Below are 19,549 nucleotides of genomic sequence, written 5' to 3' on the forward strand. Positions count from 1 at the left end.
GCTGTAGCTCTCTACTTAGGAACAAAAGGAAAGGCAACTCCTTGCATGACTCAGCTTTGAGCTTAATTTTTCCTTTTGGCAGAGTGAATTGGGGTCCCAGGTTTTTATTTGCCTTTCAAAGCCCACACTGGATGACCTCATTTTACTAAATCACCTCTTAAAGGCCTTATCTTCAGTCAGTCACATTCTGAGGTCCTGGGAGTTGAAACTTCAACATACGAATGCAGAGGAAGGGGCACATAATTTGGTTCATAACGGCACTCACAAGAAATCACTAGTTAGAGCCATAAGCCTTATATCTAAGGTTTTAAACCAGATCAGCTTATTTTAAACTCCACAATCTTAATGATCATCTGATTACTGATTTGTTTATTTGATTCGTATGAAAGTTATATTTTCATTTGATCTCACTATACTCAAACACCCACGTCCCCGTTTTTTCCTCATTTTTCTTACCACCAAAGAATTTTATTTTTTTCATTCCACAGTGGATAGTCTTCACATTGCCTTGCTGACACAGCGGCCTGTGCTGTATCTCACAGTATGCAAACCAAGAGTGCATGAACGCAAAGCAACCTACGTTTTACAAACACACATACAAGCAAAAGGATGCACATAAAACACACTGGGATCATTTCTTATGGATGTAGAAGCTGGAGAATGAGAGCTGTTTTTTGGTATAAATGAGCCAAAATCAGGGTCACTTTTGTTCAAGCTGTCACTGACTTGGTTTTCACTGTAAACACTGGAAGTAGTCCTGAATTTTAGCCCAGGATATACAGCCTCAGAGCAAAAGACAAGTAAGTGGACCACAGCATCCCTTCCTCTAGACACCGTTACATTAAACTGGCAACCATTGCAAGCACAGCAAGTACAATTCATAATGAATTCATTATTCTGTTCATAAGCTTTTTTGGGGACAATATTATTATCCACTGATCATGCTTGGTCGAGGTTGGCTTCCCCTGCCTGTTTGCGAATGGTGCCTTGTAACGTGGAGATGGGCAGTGGGGAGAGTGAGGGCTGAGAATCTCTACTCAGAGGCTTTTTTGCACTGTCCAGATATCATGAAATAAAAATAAATATTTTGACAGTCTAGGAGAAGATAACAGTCATGTGATCTACCTTAACACAATAGAATACAGATAAAAAGGACACTTGTAAGAACCAGAATTCACAAAAGGATAAATATTCCTTTAGATTCCTAAGAATTTAAGCAAAAAAATCCTAACTGGTGAATTTTTAAAGTGTCTTTTAAAATTTCACTAATTCAGTAAACAACACATAAATGGATTTTTTTTATTGCTTTCACTAGTTTCTTTGTATTTAAAATTAGAAGTGTTTCTCTTTTGTTTAATTAAATTGTACCGAAGGTTAGTCCATAATTTAACATAAACACTTTGGTTGTACTCTTTAAATACTGAAATAGACAAAATAATTGAAGTTTCTGAAACTGACAATCATTATAAGCATAGTAAATATGTTTTATAATGAATTCATTATACTATTCATAAGCTTTTTATTCTCCATTTGGTATTTTGAATCTTTTATCTGTAAGTGTGAGCCATTCTGTCCAGAGCTTATTGCCTGTTTAATGTCAGATCTCCAAAGAAAGACTCAAATTCCATACACGCGAAAGGCATATATTATCCACATTTGAAAGATGGCCTGTTTTTTTTCCAAAATGTTAAATTTTGCTGTAAATTATTTTATAGTGTTTGTATACTTCTGTTACATTGGGAGATTTTTAAAAATTCTATTTCTTTGAAACAATTTTAATCATTCTAGTAATTGTTAAGACTTGATTCTAGAACTTGTTTTAAAAGGCTTAGTGGATAGTTTTCTAATTATCTGTTTGGATTCTTTGCACTTAGGTCTGGGAACCCTTTAGTATCTTGAATTTTTTATAGATGTTATTGGGACCAGGAGGTCATGTCAATGCTCATTCAGTGAGCACTATGTAGTGTTGTAGATTTTTTTTAAAAGAAAATTTAAGAATCCAGGCTTTCAACCCAACACAGGGGTCCTTTTCCTGATCTCCTAGGACTGTGTCTGGTTTGAGAGAGAGACTTTCCTCACCAAGAGGCTCATGCAAGTGAGGTCACCATGTGAGGTGACTTTGGTGCCACAAAAGCATGTTTCTCTGTGTGTGTGTGTGTGTGTGTGTGCACACGCCCATGTATGTCCTCAAGTACACATACACATGTTTCCATAAAATTCTTTCTCTTTATAATATCCATTAACTCTTACCAATAAATGCAAATTTAGTACCTAAATGTGGAAGAGGCGACTACCACAGGCCCATTAGAAACATTGGCCAATGAATAAAGTATAATGGGAAACTGCAAATACTGAGAACTGAATGAAAAGAAAGATGCAACAAAACTTGCCACACACAGCTAAAGCAGCACCTACAAAACAGACGTCAGTTGAAAAGAGGAAAGCCAGAAAATCGTAAGCTAAGTATCAAAATTAAGCTAGAAAGCAGCAACAAAATAAACCTCCAAAAAGTAAAAGGAAGAAAACAATAAGAATTAAGAAATGTAACAAAATACACAAAAAAGACCCAGCAGAAAGGATCGACAAAGCCAGATGTTGGTAGTTGGCCTGCCTAATTACATAAACAATCTCTGGAAAGATAGGTCAAAGATAAAGAGAAGACACAGATAACCTGTAGTAGAAAATACAATGGCACAATTACAGATACTTCAGAGATTTCCAAAAATAGTAAGGGAGCATTATGAGTAACATCAAGCCAAGAATCGCCCATAAACACTTATATACAATAACTGCAACAAAACATGATACCAAAACTGACTCAAGAGTAAATAGAAAACCTGAAAAATCTTATTGCTAATACAACATATCAATAAATTTTCTTACAACAGAAATACTCAAATTCTTAAACAGTGAGTATCCTAAACTGCAGGGAACTTACAGTCCAATCATACGTATAATTCACAGAGAACAGCAAAGAGGCCACACTGCCTCTTATATCATGAAGCCGGTCTAAATTTGATTCTAAAACCAGATGAGAAGCTGAGACAGAAAAACTATAAAACAATCTCACAAACTTAAATGTAAAAATTCTAAGTTAAACATTAGCAAATAAAAAAATCTAATGAGATTTTTTAAAATATAGTATACCGTGACCAAACTGTGTGTAATCTGGATATGCCAGGATGGTTTAATAGTAGAAGATTTTTAAAGTGCCAGTCACCATGTTAACAGTGAAGGAGAAAAGAAGTTATCACATTAGATGCAGAAAAAGCATTAGATAAAAGTCAATAACATTTCAGGACAAAATGTCTTAGTAAAATTGGAATAGCAGAGAACTTTCTTAATCTGATAAAAGGTAACTACCAAAAAACATAGTGAACCTATACTTAACGGTGAAATATTAGAAGCACTCCCTTTAAAATCAGAAAAATATGAAGATTCCCATAATCTCCACTTCTATCCAACATTGGACTTTCCTAACCTCCACAGTGAAAAAACCAAAAAACAAAAAAGATAAAGAAGTAAACATGTAAGGTCCAGAATGGAAGACATAAATCTCTCATTGTCAGATGATGTAACCTCAATAAAAAGAGAATCCTCAAAGTATTATTAATAAAAGAACCCAGCAAGATGTCTAGACACACTAATATTTTTAAGGTTGCATTTTTTTACATCTACATTAAACAGTATGTGTAATTTTTACAAAAGGAATACTCTTTATAATAGCAAGAAAGGATATAAGTTTACTATGAACAAACATATCAAAACCTGCTCAGATTTATATGGAGAAAATTCTACAATTTTTTGGAAGTCATTAAAGAAGTCCTAACTAAGTAGAATGATATGTTCATGAAGAGGAAGACTTGATATTAGACCTCAGCACAATTCTAATAAATATCCTGGCATAATATTTATATGGGCCAAGAATGGCCAAGAGAATTGTGAAAAAAAAATATAGTGAGGAAGTTGCCTCCTTAAATATTAATGTGTGTGTGTAAAGCAACCATGACTGAACTCATGTAGCACCAGCACGGGCACAGATGGGTAGAGCAGATTAGAAGAGAGAGCCAGAAACAGATCCCATGTATTCCAATTAGGGCTTCTAATATTTACAGAATTGTTGCAATACAATATGACAAAATAAGCAATCTAACAGAAAAATGAATAAAAAATTCTTTATCAAAGAGGAAACAGATATGTTTAATAAATGTGAAGTTACTCACCTTCCTTAGTAATCAGAAATGTAAATTGAAATCCCAGTGAAACACTATAGGTTGTTTACAATAGTCTCTTTATACTAAACGTTGACCAGGATGTGGAAGAGGAGCTCACAGACAGCACAACTGTTGTAGAGACTGATTTGGAGCTATTGTGTAGGGCCATAGATAGATGCTTTCTTCCAGCCTTAACATAGCTCACCTTGTGCTAGTCCATTGGCAAATGCATGGCCGACGGGCGCTGCCACTAGGGGCTCCAGGAGTATGCGCAGGGATGGTCCCATGTCCACAGCAGTGTAGTTTGTCTATCAACAAATGGGAAATGATAGAATGAATGGGTTGGGATATGTGCCTGCACTAAAATCCCATGAGGTCATACAAATGAGTGAGCAAGAGCTCTGTGCATGAATGAATGTGAAATTCATAGGTCTATTTTTGGGTAAGAAAGCAAATTATAGAAACATATACGGAATTATAACATTTATGATAATACATCTTAAGTTTATGTTACAGTATGTTTGGCAGTGTGCAAAATAATATAGATTGCTTAGGGATTTGGAGAGAAAATTTTGTAGAACTACATAAGAGTAGGAACCCAAATTCAGCCTTGAGGTCTCTTGTGTTGGACAGGGAGAGGAAGCAGGTGAGGGACAGGGATATTTAACTTTTATTAACACTTATCATTTAAGTTTTGCTTCATAAGCAAGGGGTAGTGATTTATTCTTTACATCTTTTGTATGGCTCTAATAAGTGCAACATTTTTTAAATTAAAAAAACATCGGAAAGGTCCCTGCTGAGAATGAGAAGGGGAAGAATGGTCTTTGTGGACAAAGGGCAGAGTTCTACTGATAACCATAGATATTCACATCCTTCTTGGTCCTCTTTCTTTAAGGCTAGGCACAGAGCTTTCTCTAATGCAGAGAGACCCAAAGGGCCTCCCCTCCCCAAACCAGTGACTCCCCATAAAATGCCTATGATGCAAGAAAATTCCCATACACACACAAAATTAGGTGCAATCAATTTTCTTCCACAAGTCAAAGAAAGAATATACACTAGACAGCTTATTATTCCTACTGACTTTGTCTGTCTTTAACCTTAAAAAACAAACAAACAAAAAAAGGCTCAATGATCTTTTACAGATAAATCCAGCCTCTCTCTCACTTCCTTGGTAAGCCACATCCCAGCATCCTATTTCATGCTCACTGGGTTCTCTTTCAGAGACTCTCACGTTTTATTTGTTTTCAAGCCCAAGCTACTGTCAGATTAACATTTCTTCTCTAGTTTGCCCTTAGGATACTTTATTTGCCACAAAATTGCTTTGTGATGGTGTCACCACACTGCCAATGAAGCAGAGCAATGGCAATTACCATAAAGCACAGGCCCTTCAAAGGCCTGTCCAGTGAGAGTTTGGGTCTGAGTTCTGCAGAATGACTACCAGTGGGAGTGCTCTGTGTGCAGACAGGTGAAAGAGGACCCCTGTCTGTAGCCCAGGGCATGCTGGCCTTCTCGCTCATTAGCCCTCGGGATTTTCACCCCACACACACTTACTGATGCCAGCAGGGCCAGGCACTGTACTGTCCCTGGAAAGTGAGAGGAGCAAATGCTAACCTCTGTGGTTTTCCCTCTTGACACTAATTCTCCAACTCTGCAGACACCAGCTAGGTGTCCTAAACTCACTCCTATTCTGACTGTAACTACCTAGAGGTAGCGTCAGACTCCACAGGATTAAGAGCTCAGTCCCACCAGCCTGCCCCCACTTCAGATGCCAGGCACAGTGTTGGGTCTCCAGGTTACCCATAGTTCTGTCCACCATGGCTACAAAGTCAGGGGGGTTCCCATAACCCCTGCCCCAGGTTCCGTAACTTACTAGAACAACTCACAGAATTCAAAAAAGCATTTTACTTAGGTTTACAGGTTATGAAGAGTACAAACGAAGAAATGCACGGACAAAGTACAAGTGGGGTGGTAGGTCACGTGGCTTCCGTGCCCTCTCTGTGTATGACACCATCCCGGCATTGTGAAGCATTTACCAACCCAGAGCTCTCCAACCCTGCCACTTAGGAGTTTTTAATGGAGTTTCATTCAGTAGGGATGATTGCTTAAATCACTGGCCAACTCATCACCAGACCCCTACCCTCCCTGGAGATTGGAAGCCATGGAAGAGAGCCCAGCTCCCAGCTATCTTATTAACATGCAAAACACACTCTTATCACTGGGAGATCTCAAGGGTTTTAGGAGCTGTGTGCCAGGAACCGGCAACAAAGACCAAATATTTGTTTTTTATTCTAAGACTCCCAGGTACTCGGAGCAGAGACAGAACCATGAAGGCAGAGTGGTGTTTAGGGCAGGGCCGGAAGCAGATGCCTGAGCTGAGGCAGGTGGGGAGAGGGGAGAGGTGGTCCAGTCTAGGGTGCTTGGTTATCAGCCCTATCATTTGTTCTCTAAAACCAGGGTGAAAAAGAGATCAGACTTAACGGGAGCCTTTAGACTGGACCCCACTTACCTGAAGCACAGCCATCAGGATTCAGGTAAGCTGTGAGCTTGCTTTCTGTGGACTGTTTCTAGTCTTGTTCCCCTCAGAGCTGCCCTGGAGGTCCCTGGGAGTTAGGGGAAGGCCATCCATATCCAAGGAGGCTCCCACAGAGGAGCTGGGGTGCTGTGCATTCCTGGATTTGCCCTCACAGCCCATTCCCTGTGGGTGGGTTAAGAGACCTGGGGAGGCTCCCTGGGGGAGGCTCCTGCTCTAGAAGCACTGAGAACCTGCTGGGCTCATTGCAGGAGCAGGGGCAGTTGGGCACAGCCATGGGATTTTAATATGGGCATCCATACCTCCTGCAGACAAGGAAACATCTTTAACATAATGACGGCCATAATGTCTTTACAAAAAGGCTTTGCATCACCTTCCACCAGTACCATGAGGAGGCAAAGTAAACGAAGGAGGTTGAGTAGGGTTGGTGAGTGAAGAGAAAATAAGACGAAGCCAAGGCTCAGATCAGCACACCGAGGTGCACCTAAGTCATTTGGTCAGTAGGCCTGCTCTCTGTGCCTGGCGCTGGTGACAGCCAAGGAGGCTCAGCACTCGCCTGCAACATCTAGCAGGGAGGGGATGAGCGGGCAGTTATCAAGTGGCATCGGGGGACACAGGCTGCTCCGGGGCCACAGCAGGGAATGCACAATTCTTGGCTTTTGCACTTCACCTATGTCATCTCATTTGACTTGAGCCAGTGTATCTGCCGATTAATGGTAGGCATTGAACTAGAACCAAAATAAGTAGAATTTTTTTGATAACTGAAAATTCTGTCACAATGCTGGTGAGGGGGTAAAGTGGTTACACCAGTCATGTAGGCTTTGAAGATATATTCCTTATTAAAGATATACATTTGGAAAATAGAGTCAATGCTGGGCCAGAAAATTCCTGTAATCCCACCACTCAAATGCAAACATTGCTAATATATTGCTGTATTTCTTACTAGTCTTATTCAATGCATTGTTTGCTTTGTTTTAACTCTGCACCACTTACCAATCACCAATATACAAGCTGCCCTTCCCACACGTATCTCATGAAGTTTTACATCTTATGAGGCACCTAAGACCTATTAAGTAGTCCACAGTTCAGGTAAAACCATTGTTAGAGGAAATTGCTGGCTAAGAGGTTTGTCATTTCTTTATGTTAACAATAAAGAATTGTGCAAGGAAGCTTCTAAATTGGGCCAGTTCTTCACTCGTCCATAAGGAAGCAGATTCACGGAGAAGCAGATAGGAACTTGCACTAATTAGACACCGTATCTGAATTCTTCTACTGAAAGCCTCCAGTTTTTCCATCCTGTAGAAGCTTCTGCAATGACAGAAATCTTCTATAATTCTGCATCACCCAATATGGCAGCCACCAGTCCACATGTGGCTAATGAGTGCTTGAAATGTGACTCGTCTGTTGAAGAACTAAAGTTTAATTTCCTTTAGTTTTAATTAACTTAAATTTAAATGTCAACAGCCACATGTGGCTAGTAGCTACCGTATCAGATGGTGCAGTAATAGAAACTAAAAAGGTGGGGCATTCCCTCATTTTCATTCATGACAATCATCTGGTTCTTTGACTTTTTTTTTTTTTTGAGACAGGGTTTGGCTCCATCACTCAAGCTGGAGTGCAGTGGTGCAACCTTGGCTCACTGTAGCCTCCACCTCCCAGGCTCAAGTGACCCTCCCACCTCAGCCTCCTGAGCAGCTGGGACCACAGACATACACCACAAGTCCCAGATAATATTTTGTATTTTTTTTTTTTTTTGGTAGAGATGGGGTTTCACCATGTTGCCAAGGCTAGTCTTGAACACCTGAGCTCAAGTGATTTGCCTACCTTGGCCTCCCAAAGTGCTGGGATTACAGGTGTGAGCCACTGCGCCGGCCTCAACAATTTCTTCCTGAGTGCTTCCTGCATGCAGTCTGTTGGGTGCTTTGTTTCATTTGCAGTGGTCTCTGTGAGTCATTGTCAGATGCTGCTACTAATGTTATGTTTGTTTAACAAGCTCCCTTACTAATGAGAGGCCGTGTGGCATAAAGGAGAGTACTGGTTATGGGTTGAGATAGGCTGTGTGACTTTGGGCTTCCATCTCAGGGTCACTCATGAAACAGGGGGTGGAGGTCCTGCATCTCCTCCCAGCACTGCCATTTTTTATGCTAATGGAGAATGTAACTATTTTCTCCTGGCAGCCAGGTGGCAGTCAGGGAATGACATCAAGTGGTGACTTCAGATGTTCTTGTAAATAAAATGTAGACTGCTATATGGTCCTGCCACAGCCCCTGTTGCCCGGGAAAGTAGGGGACACTGCTGTGCCTGGTCCAGCCCACATTCATGGATGTACTCCCAGAGCACGAGACTCCCTTCTCCACCGATCTGTGCAGCAGGACCTCAGCATGTTGTCATAATCCTCACCTGACGCCTTGCGCAGGATCACTTGTATTAATAGAAACTCCTGTCTATGAGCCTGCATCCAGGGTTCTTTCTCCTGGGATTTGCTGCTTCAGGCATGAGAGGAGGCTTAAAAGCAAATCAGCCATTTTTTATATGTGGACTGCTCCACTGAGTCCAGGATAGTAACACTGACTCAACAGATATTCACTGAGTATCTGCTCTGTCCCAGATACTGAACTAAGATCTGCTAAGATCCGTGGATACAGAGATGAATAAGCCCACCAAGAGTTTCATTCTCTTCTTTTAAAAATATTCTAATCACTCCGTATATCACAAATTCACCTTCTCATGCATCAGTGAATGAATGATGAACGATTTACGTGATCTGAACGCTAACTCTCTACTGGGAACTAGATGAAACCTCAGATGTTCATGCTATGTAACTGCAGAAAGCAAAACTAATGCGGGTCTATTGAGAGTGTAACATTTCCAATTTGTGTTTTGGGCACCCTGTTCTCGGGAGACTCCCCTTGAATATGTGACCCTGGGAAGTGCCATAAAGAACACCCAGACCCAGCCTTTGGGTAGTTTTATTTCTGACTTAGAAGACACAAGAAATTTACCTGGAGGATGAAAAGGATTAGCGTGTGATCAACAAACCTGCCTAATGGTTTCTTTTTTCTTTTTCTTTCTTTTTTCTCCAGGGCTTATCACTGACTACCGGGTAAGTGGGAGATTCCACTGTAATCTTAAAAGCCAGTGGAGTGCAGGGGAGCTCCTCCGGAGCTGTCACGGGTCTCCTCCCCACTCTCATGACCAGCACGCATTGATGGGCACCTTCCAATGGGGTCCTAACTGACACATTAGGGGGGTCTTGTCAGGCGGCGGGCAGCTCTGCTGAGCCCCCCAGTCAGAGGTCTCAGGTTAAGAGGGGGAAACTTGGACCCTGGACTTTGCTCCCGGGGAGGGAGAAGGAGCCTCTGCCCCCCCATTCCTCTGGAAGGAAAAGGCCCCTCTGCCCTGGGCTGCTGTGTGCCTGGGGCTGCACTGGTGGCGGCAATGGGAGAGTGAGGAGTCAGGGAACATAAAAAGCTCCCAGGTGGGGCCAGTCATCTCAGCAGCCTAGTCTCAAATGCATTGGTCCTTTCTCATTTTTATTTGCCAAAGTGTTGAATGAGGCATACTTTGAAAATGCCAGGTTGTTCTAGTGTTAGTCTGAAAAGGAATTTGGAACCAAAGGCAGTGGCTGCGAGGCTTATTGAAAGAATAGAACCCAAGGGGGAGGTTGAAACTCAGGGGAGGCAGAGGTGTGGCCACTGAGCTGGCTGTCTTCTGCTATCAAAAGATGACCTGTGGCTGGGTGCGGTGGCTCGCGCCTGTAATCCCAGCACTTTGGGAGGCCCAAGTGGGCGGATCATCTGAGGTCAGGAGTTCGAGACCAGCCTGGCCAACATAGTGAAACCCCATCTGTGCTAAAAATACAAAAATTAGCCTGGTCTGGTGGCGGGCATCTGTAATCCCAGCTACCCCGGAGGCTGAGGCAGGAGAATCGTTGGAACCTGGGAGGCAGAGGTTGCAGTGAGCCGAGATCGCGCCTCTGCACTCCAGCCTGGGTGACAGAGTGAAACTCTGTCTCGGAAAAAAAAAAAAGATGATGACCCATGTCCACTTCTTTTTGGTCAGGCGTGGTGGGCACCATCAAAGCAGAGGCTGCCATTTCCCAACAGAGGTGTGTGTCTAAGTGCTATTGGAGCAAACGTTGTCAGTAGCCGGTGTGATAATGACTCAGCAGGGGCTGCCCCTCAAAGGCATGTGTAGCTTGCCTTCTTCCTGTGACAGCTGTGAGCCAGGAGGGAGGGGGCAGCAGTAAACCTTCCCAAGCCATCAAGGCTGGTCCCAGGACAGTTTTGGCAAAGTTTGCCTGGGACCATCCAGTTCCACACCCAGGGAGAAAGGCCAGGGTGTGTGCACATAAGGGCACAGTGGGAAGATCCATGGATGATGCCATTTAAAACTTTCATATAAATCCCCATTAACAATCAGACTTATCCTTTAGAAAGTTATTATTGAAGGGAAAATATGACAATAATATTAAAAATAACTTGAGGACCTGCTCACCCTGCCCTTGTATCCTCACATCACCGTGGCCTGTGTTTCTGTCTCCTCCTATGGTTCATGGCCTTTCTCAGACTTCATGTGGCGGGAGGGCCACGTGCTGCACAGACCACACTACAGCTGGTTCTCATGTCACCGAAACTAAAATCGCAATACCTTCTCCACTCCTCCACAGTACAGAAAGTCTACACAGAATCCCATGTTATGTGGTATAATTATTTCCCTGTTATTTAACTACTTCCCTGGGAAAGTCCCTTGCTTTCCTAAATGACTGTGCAGTGAGCATCTGGCACATCCAGCTTTCTGCTGAGGATGAGCTGCTTCCTGCAGCATGAGACTGAAAATGGGGTAACAGGCACGAATATTTCATGCCTTTTATTTTATTATTTTTTAATGTTGCTCCTTCTCAGCTTAGATATCATTAGGAAAAAAAAGGCACGACACCGTCTCTGGTTCACATAAAATAACACAGGCTTTGCTAAAAACTCTGTATTGACTAACAAGTCCTCTAGGAACCAAAGTCTTTTTAAATAAAGTTGGCACTGTCTTTCAAAGGCCTGGGGCACCGTCCCCAGCAATGCTGGCTTATGTTACGTTGCCCAAGACAAGAACCCACCCAGCTGTGCCCGCATCTAGCAGCTCAGGGAACATGATCTCCTCAGACAGTTTCTACTGTTCACCAAGAATCACAGATCTGTACTGGCACCCGCCTGCAGGACCACGAAGATGGCAGGGCTTGCCTGAGGCTTCCCCAGCCTGTTCTTCTGCTCCAGCCAGGGCCCTTCCGGTCCTCAGGGCTCACTCCTTCTCCCCAACCCTAGGCTCTTCATCCTATTCCCTCCACCACCAGTCCCTGACCCTCATGGGGTGAGGAAAGAATCTGATCCCTGTCTTTCTGTCCCCTTCTGTCTTTAGTGCTGAGCCTCACTCTCCTCAGCGCCTCAAGCCACAGCCCCTTTCCCCACTGCTAATCCAGAAGACTTGAGCCCACCATTCACCTCGCCTTGATCGGCCATATATTCCTTGGGAAGCGTTTGTCCTTCTGTTACTTCAACTAGTTATCTCTACTAATTCTCTCTACCAGCTTAATGAAAGCCATTGGCCTCAGTTAAGGAAAGGTCAAGCATCAGCAAGCTGTGCTCCAGCCTTACTTTCAAACATCCTTTGGGCAGCCCCTGTACTCCCCACCCTATTGGTCCTGCTATGAAACCTGGATCCTTTTCACCCCATCTCAAGGCAGCCCCTTGACTGGCACTCCCTTTCCAACCAGGAGCTATGAGCTGCTCTTGCAGCTACTCAGAGGTGAGTGAGGCCCAAAGCCGCCTCCAGGACTCCCAGGCCACTGAGGGAGACAGAGGTGCAGACGACGCAGGCCCTGATGCATGTTCTGAAATACACCTGAGATCCTCCAGGCTGCCCATTTGTGGCCCAAGAGGACATGCCCCAAGTCCTTAGCTAGTCCTCTGCCTGACAGCTCTCTTCTTGCCGCTTGTGGCAGGCAATGATGCTGAGGTCCCTGGCACTATAGCTGGCAGCGCATGAGTCAGGAGCCACGTGGGGACGGCTCTTGTTTGGCTGCCTGTTGCTTCTAAAGGAACCCAGGCAGGTGGGAAGCACCACAGCAGCCCAGCCCCACTGGCATCCACCAGGCTTGGGAGGCCCTCTGGGGTAATTGGCTTCTGTGCTGCTGCGTCCCTAGAGAGGGCCGGAGATGGCACATCATGTGTTCACAGCCGATATTTCATGGCTGATGAGGGGACAAATGCACGAACCTTATGAAAGATGGAATGCAGAAGGTGGAAGCTGTTCTGGAGCAGAAGGGCTTCTAAATGCGAAGCACAGGCGTTAGGCCTCAGCAGATCAGCCCCAGGAAGCAGGAGTGGCCATGTGGGGACAGCCCCGGGCAGCCACTGGGAAAACACAAGTTGGCGGAGTGTGAGTGTGGGAGCAGCCTCAGGGCCCCTGGTGTGCAGAGCCCCCAGGGCACCTCTCAGCCCAGCTTTGCCCTTTCTATCCCTTGGGTGCAGGCACAAGTGTCACTGCCTCTCACTGAACCCTCTCCGTCTGCCACAACCCAGGGATGTCCCTAGCCATATTTCCTGGCATTTTCTCTTTGCCGCTATTTTAGCTACAGTGCAGTGACCTCTTTCCCTCTCTGTGCTCACATGCACCTCTCAGGCTCCTCTATGATTCCCACCTTGAATGTGAATTCCAGGCAAATGTCCCCAGAGCATTTGCTTTGCTGGGCTCGGCGGGGAATGGGAAGGAATATCGTAGACATTCTCATTTTGTTCAAAGAGGCTGGAAACCCAAACCTAAGGCTGTCACAGCCATCAGGCTGGGGAGAAGACCCCTGGACAGTGGGCTGCCTGCCAGGCCAGTGAGGAAGTGTGGGGTTAAAAGAACGAGCAGGCCCTGGTAGTTCTGCCCCTTGTCAGTGGATGAGGACACGAGGACGGAGTGTTAGTCCCAGGAGGAGGCTGTTCAGGACGCGAGGTATAGCAAGAGAGCCCTGTGTTCTTTCTGACGGTGAATGGCACACTGAAGGTGTAAGACAGCACTATTTGCCTCCAGTTTGTGAGGTCCTGGGCAAAGTGGGCATCATTGTGCCTATTTCATAGGGGAGGAGACAGAGGTTCAGAAAAGTTAAAAAGTTTGCTGAACCTATTGAAAGACAGGACCGTGGACCCAGGTCACAAGCCACAGAGCCATGCAGCCCTGCAGGCTGTTTGAATGAGGAAACTGCATCTTCTGGAAGATGTTGATGGCTTGTCAAAAGTGGGACAAAATACGGGTTTAAAAATGATCAACTGTGGAGGAAAAAGTACCAGGAAATAGCTCATTTAATGTTTGGGAAGCATCAAATATGAATTGGTTTCTACATGCAGAATCCTTTTAGATGACCCGTGAATGAGGGAAAAATGGGTTTTATTCCTGATTTATTTAAGTATGTCCGTCAACAATATTCCACAAAATGTGGGCTGGCCGCGCCGAGCCAGGCCGGGTGCTGGGCTTGGGGCTGGAACTAAAATGGCAAATGAGACACAGTCCCTTTCCTCTGGGAACTTAGTCTGGCAGGAGGTGAGGCTGGGTACACAGGAGTCACAGCCGTCTGCTGCAGGCGCCCAAGAGCATATTGGGGGAGGGGCCAGTGCATTGAACTCAGTCTCTGGAGAGAACATGACAACATTTGGAGCCACATTTGAGTGAGCATTCAATTAGATGGTGTGCATTTTCACTCCGGGACCACAGAAATTAAGTTTACCTTGGTATTCTTCCAAATGTTAGACTGAAATCGCTTTCTAATTTGTAGGAGGATGACTGGTCCAGGAATGATTTTGGAACGCAGCGCCCGTGCTGAACCGTGGCAGGGAAGCGTTGTTTTACTGACTGTTAGTTAGACAGACAGTCAGCTAGTGGTGGGATAAGGGATTATTCTTTTAGATTTCCCAAAAGACAAGTTAGCTTAGTTCTTGAGCAGCCCAGCAGCTTGCAAACGCAGTGCTTACTAGCAGACAACTGTGTGTGCAGGTTCAGCTCAAGCTCTGCCGCATGCTGGCTTGGTGACATTGAACAAGTCACTGTCCACACCTGCTTTCGCTCCAAGAAAGTAGGGATCCGAACCCTCATTTACAGTGCTGCTAGGAAGCTCAAAGGAGATAATGTGCCAACACACCGGGCAGGGCTTGGCATACAACTGGGGGGAACCATGCTGAATGCCTGAGTCAGAGGTTGGGTCTCTGTTTCCCTTTTGACCTGAGAAGCTCCTGCAGAACTCTGGCTCTGGGCCCTTGAGCTGCTTCTCTTGTGTTCAGAAGCAGCTGCCATTCATTCATTCCACCCACACTTTATTTTATTTATTTATTTATTTATTTATTTATTTATTTTGAGATGGAGTCTCACTCTATTGCCCAGGCTGGTGTGCAATGGCGCCATCTTGGCTCACTGCAACCTCTGCCTCCCGGGTTCTGCCTCAGCTTCCCAAGTAGATGGGATTACAGTCATGTGCCACCACACCAGGCTAATTTTTGTATTTTCAGCAGAGAGGGGGTTTCACCATGTTGGTCAGGCTGGTCTCAATCTCCTGACCTCAGGTGATCCACCCACCTCGGCCTCCCAAAGTGCTGGGGTTACAGGTATGAGCCACCGCATCCGGCCTTCACCCACACTTTAAGAACCACCTGTGAGCCCTCCTTCCGGGGAGCAGTGTGGGACTCAGGACTCCGGCTAAGCAGTTCCACCCGGCAGGTGGTCCAGCTGAGCTCGAGTGTTGCACCTGGCTGCACTGTGTCACCCAGGCCCAGCAGGGAGCTGGCTCAGCTCTCCTCAGCATCTCCTTTATAGCTGAAATAGAATGTGACTGTTAAGATGACCATGCAGGGCTGCTATGGTCACTTCCCAACAGCCTCCCCATCCCAGTCCTTCCCTGCTCACTTCACCACATCTCCATCCCTCAGAGAGTGTGGGGGTCAGTCAGCTGACTGGGTCTGGGAAAACCAGAGGAAGGACAGGGAAAGCTTCTGGAGCCCAGCATGGAGACACACATTGTGTCTTCTGGTGAGGGAACTTGGGGTCACTCCATGGTGATCAGTGGGACCAAAAGGGAACCACTGTTGCTCTAGAAAACAGTGCCAGAACATCCAGGGCAGAAGTGGCAGACAAGAGCGGGTTCTGGCTCCCTCCTTCCTAGGCAAGGACATCAATGAAAATTACCCCCTTATCCCCACTGGATGGTGAGCTCACTGGGGGCAGGGCCATGTCTTCCCTGTTTGCTCACCACAGAACCCCAGGGCCCAGCCCAGGGTCTGGCCCTACTGTGCACACCCCAAAGATCTGTTGAATGAAAACAATGACCATTGCTGGCTCCCAGGTCAACGGTCCCTGTCTGTGTTCCTCTCTCTTGGAGATCTCCAAAGAAAGCCTCTGCCCACATCACTGAGGGCCCTGTTATCCAAGACAGGCCATGGCAGTGGGAGCAGGGTGGCCGCCTGGGAATCGGCTGCCTCCAAGAGAAACAGGTGAGCCAGTGAGCCGAAAAGGAAGCCTGCTTTTAATATCTTCCTCACTGATGGTCCGTTTCATGTTTCATTTCAGCACTGGCAGATACCACTGGGCCGAAGATTTCGCTCTTTGAAAATGTGGTTTGTATTTAGGATGTATGGAGTCAAAGGACTGCAGGCTTATATCCGCAAGGTGACCTTGTTTTTATTATTTATCTGGGTAAAATTGCAGAGGTCTTTCGGGACTTTAGAAATAAATTCATTTTTTTTTTTTTTGAGACAGAGTTTCACTCTTGTTCCCCAAGCTGGAGTGCAATGGTGAGATCTCAGCTCACTGCAACCTCTGCCTCCTGGGTTCAAGCGAATCTCCTGCCTCAGCCTCCTGAGTAGCTAGGATTACAGGCATGCGCCATCATGTCCAGCTAATTTTTGTATTTTAAGTAGAGATTGAGTTTTACCATGTTGGTCAGGCTGATCTTAAACTCCTGACTTCTGGTGATCCACCCGCCTCGGCCTCTCAAAGTGCTGGGATTGACAGATGTGAGCCACTGCGCCCGGCCTTCAAATGTCATAATAAGCAAATACACGGCAAAAGAATCAGACTGTAGTTTGGGTTGTTGAGATGAGGGTATTTATAAGATCTGTTAAGTCACTTTCATACAGATTGCTGGTTATCAGGTCCAGTAAGATGGTCACAGTAGAAACACCACATAGGTTGTGCTTTAGCCACATCTAGCCAAGGATGAAGTTCATTGAGCAATGGCAATCATGACAACATAATGAATGTGTTTTTCTCCCCTAGATTGCCAGAATAAGATAGATATTCCCTAGACCAGTGGTTCTCAGACATGCTTCCAGACCAGCAGTGCCGGCCTGTGGTGGGGCCCAGCAACCTCTGTTTTAACAAGCAAACCAGACACCTTCTCTATGCACTAAAATTTGAGAACCACTCATCAGCTACAAGCCCCACTCCCCTGCTTTAAAAAAACAAAACAAAACAAACAAACAAAACCCAAAAAACAATTGGCTGGGTGTGGTGGCTCACGCGTGTAATCTCAGCACTTTGGGAGCTAAGGCGGGGGGATCATGAAGTCAAGAGTTCAAGACCAGCCTGGTCAACATAGTGAAACCCTGTCTCTACTAAAAAAAAAAAAAAAAATACAAAAAATTAACTGGGCATGGTGGCAGGCATGTAATCTCAGCTATTTGGGCGGCTGAAGCAGGAGAATCGCTTGAACCCGGGAGGCAGAGGTTGCAGTGAGCAGAGATCATGCCACTGCACTAGAGCCTGGACAACAGAGCAAGACTCTGTCTCAAAAAAAAAAAAAAAAATGAGGAAACTGAGTCTTGAATATGAGCCCGGACCTGCCTAGAGCCACCCATTTAGCCAGCTGCAGAAGGCCTGCTGCTGTTCTGCTGGCTCCCTCTGATCCCGGTGTCCTTCCTAAGCTGTGGCCTCATCTTGATGGACAGAGGTCCCCAGGCTTCATGGGAACAAGCACACCTGTGATATTCAGCCTTAGTGATGGTGACAGTCCTCCATTTTAAGTCCTGTTGCCACTTTACAACCAGCAGTGCAGGGGCAGGTGTCCCCAGCCGCATCCTCTGTGGCACAGCGTATAAAAACACATCCATTTGCAAGCTTTGTAGAACACCTAGGATGTGCCATGAACTGTCTACTCCCAAAGCTTCCCTGAGGACAGTTCCAGGAGCTGCCGAGCACTATGAGGACCCGTTTGGGGGCGAAAACTGGGAAAGGAGTATGTATATGAATTCACGGGTAGGAAATGCCCCTCTCCCCATTTGAGACGAATTCAGTTTTTGGGGGGACAGAAAGCCAAAAAATCAGGGATTTATCTCTCCACAATGATGACATGTTTAAGCTCAAGGACAACTAGTTATGATCATGCTGGCTCCTGTTTAAAACACACCCCACTTCTTTCTGAAAGGGGACCCAAGCCTGCCTTAGGAGCAGAGTCCAGCGATGCTCAAAGCCTGTCTCCCTGGGCGGGAACCGGGTTTCGGGATCGCCCATGAGGCCGAGGTCTTTGGCGCCCTCTGGTGGCTTGACGAGGAACCGCTCGTATGACAGGTGTTTTGGTCCCAGCCACCCACTGCCCGCAATGGCGTGGCGTTTCCGTAGGTCCTCCCCAATGGGGATAATGACGATATCCTCTGTGTTGTGGGTTGTCCTGAAGATGCCGCAGTGGTGAGCGCTGGCACCGGAAGCACAGAGGAGCAACTCGATGGGCGTTAGCCATTGTCTCTTCCAGAATGCTCAAATACCTCCTCACGGTGTTTATTCTAACATTATAAAAGACAGTTTGGGTGGGATAAAAATAGTCCCATGAACAGAAGAAAATGACAGTTGGTGTTCTGAAGACACTAGATCTTTGCTAATGCAGGCAATGAGTTTCTTAGCCTGCCTGGGAACAGCTGGTCAGTGAATGGTACAAGCACTTGAGGAAAATTGCCAAGAGCAACTAAATGAATTATACATGTGCAGTCTAATAAGGTTTTCTAGGTAGTTAAGTCCTGAATTAAGTGGCCATGAGAGAAACAGATTTTCCCTTTCCTCTTTCAAGCACGTCCAGCTGTCCCATGAGTTTGAGTCACTGGTGCTCCAGGATCCCCGCTTTGAAATCTGTGCGGAAGTCACTCTGGGGCTTGTCTGCTTTCGGCTGAAGGTTTGTCTACATCTATTCCATTCTTCATTTTCTGTGAATGTGACAGAGGGGAAAGTGTCGTCCATTACCTCCATGCTCAAAAACTGGCCCTGGCTCTCCAGAGATGGGAGAGCAAAGCCTGCGTTCTTCAGTCCACCAACCTGCCCTGCCCCACGCTGCACAGCCTTGCTTCCATGCACTGGGGCTGTTCCCGCTTCCTCAAGCCTGCCCTGAGACTTCTCACTTACACAGCTTATTGGTCCCAGAATCCTTACCATTTTTTCCATCCCCAAGGCTCCATCCCACACCCCTGCCACTGGCCCTCCCTGGAGGACAGTGGCCTGTCCATAGCTTCACTAATCTAAGCATCTTCTGTGGATCAACAGCATCAGCATCATCAGCATTGCCTGGGAGCTCCTTAGAAAAGTCAGTCTTGGGCCCCATCCCAGAGCTGCTGGCTGCGTACCTTTACAAGATGCCCACACAGGAGTCTGTTTGACACTGTGCTGTGGTGTGCTGTTATTTTGCTCACCCGATGTTCACCAGGTGAGGGCAGGCTGGCCCACACAGGTTAGGGCATAAGCCATCTCTGCTGAGAATCATGATACAGTTCTCAAAAAGGCTCTAAGATGCACTGCACACATG

General features: G+C 45.6%; 1 protein-coding gene across 4 annotated transcripts in view; it reads left to right on the forward strand.

The window, feature by feature from the left end:
* Positions 1-19,549, forward strand: part of DDC (dopa decarboxylase) — a 106,920-nt gene that overhangs the window by 81,487 nt on the left and 5,884 nt on the right. For all 4 annotated transcript variants that reach the window (XM_045389133.3, XM_005549583.5, XM_065541961.2 and 1 more), the window contains exons 10-13: positions 6,669-6,745; positions 9,828-9,847; positions 16,333-16,431; positions 18,824-18,925. In XM_045389133.3, coding sequence (XP_045245068.2) covers positions 6,669-6,745; positions 9,828-9,847; positions 16,333-16,431; positions 18,824-18,925 — 298 coding nt within the window. The remainder of the gene's footprint in view (positions 1-6,668; positions 6,746-9,827; positions 9,848-16,332; positions 16,432-18,823; positions 18,926-19,549) is intronic.

This window comes from Macaca fascicularis, chromosome 3 (genome assembly GCF_037993035.2).
Source record: "Macaca fascicularis isolate 582-1 chromosome 3, T2T-MFA8v1.1".
In the NCBI taxonomy this organism is placed as follows: Eukaryota; Metazoa; Chordata; class Mammalia; order Primates; family Cercopithecidae; genus Macaca; species Macaca fascicularis.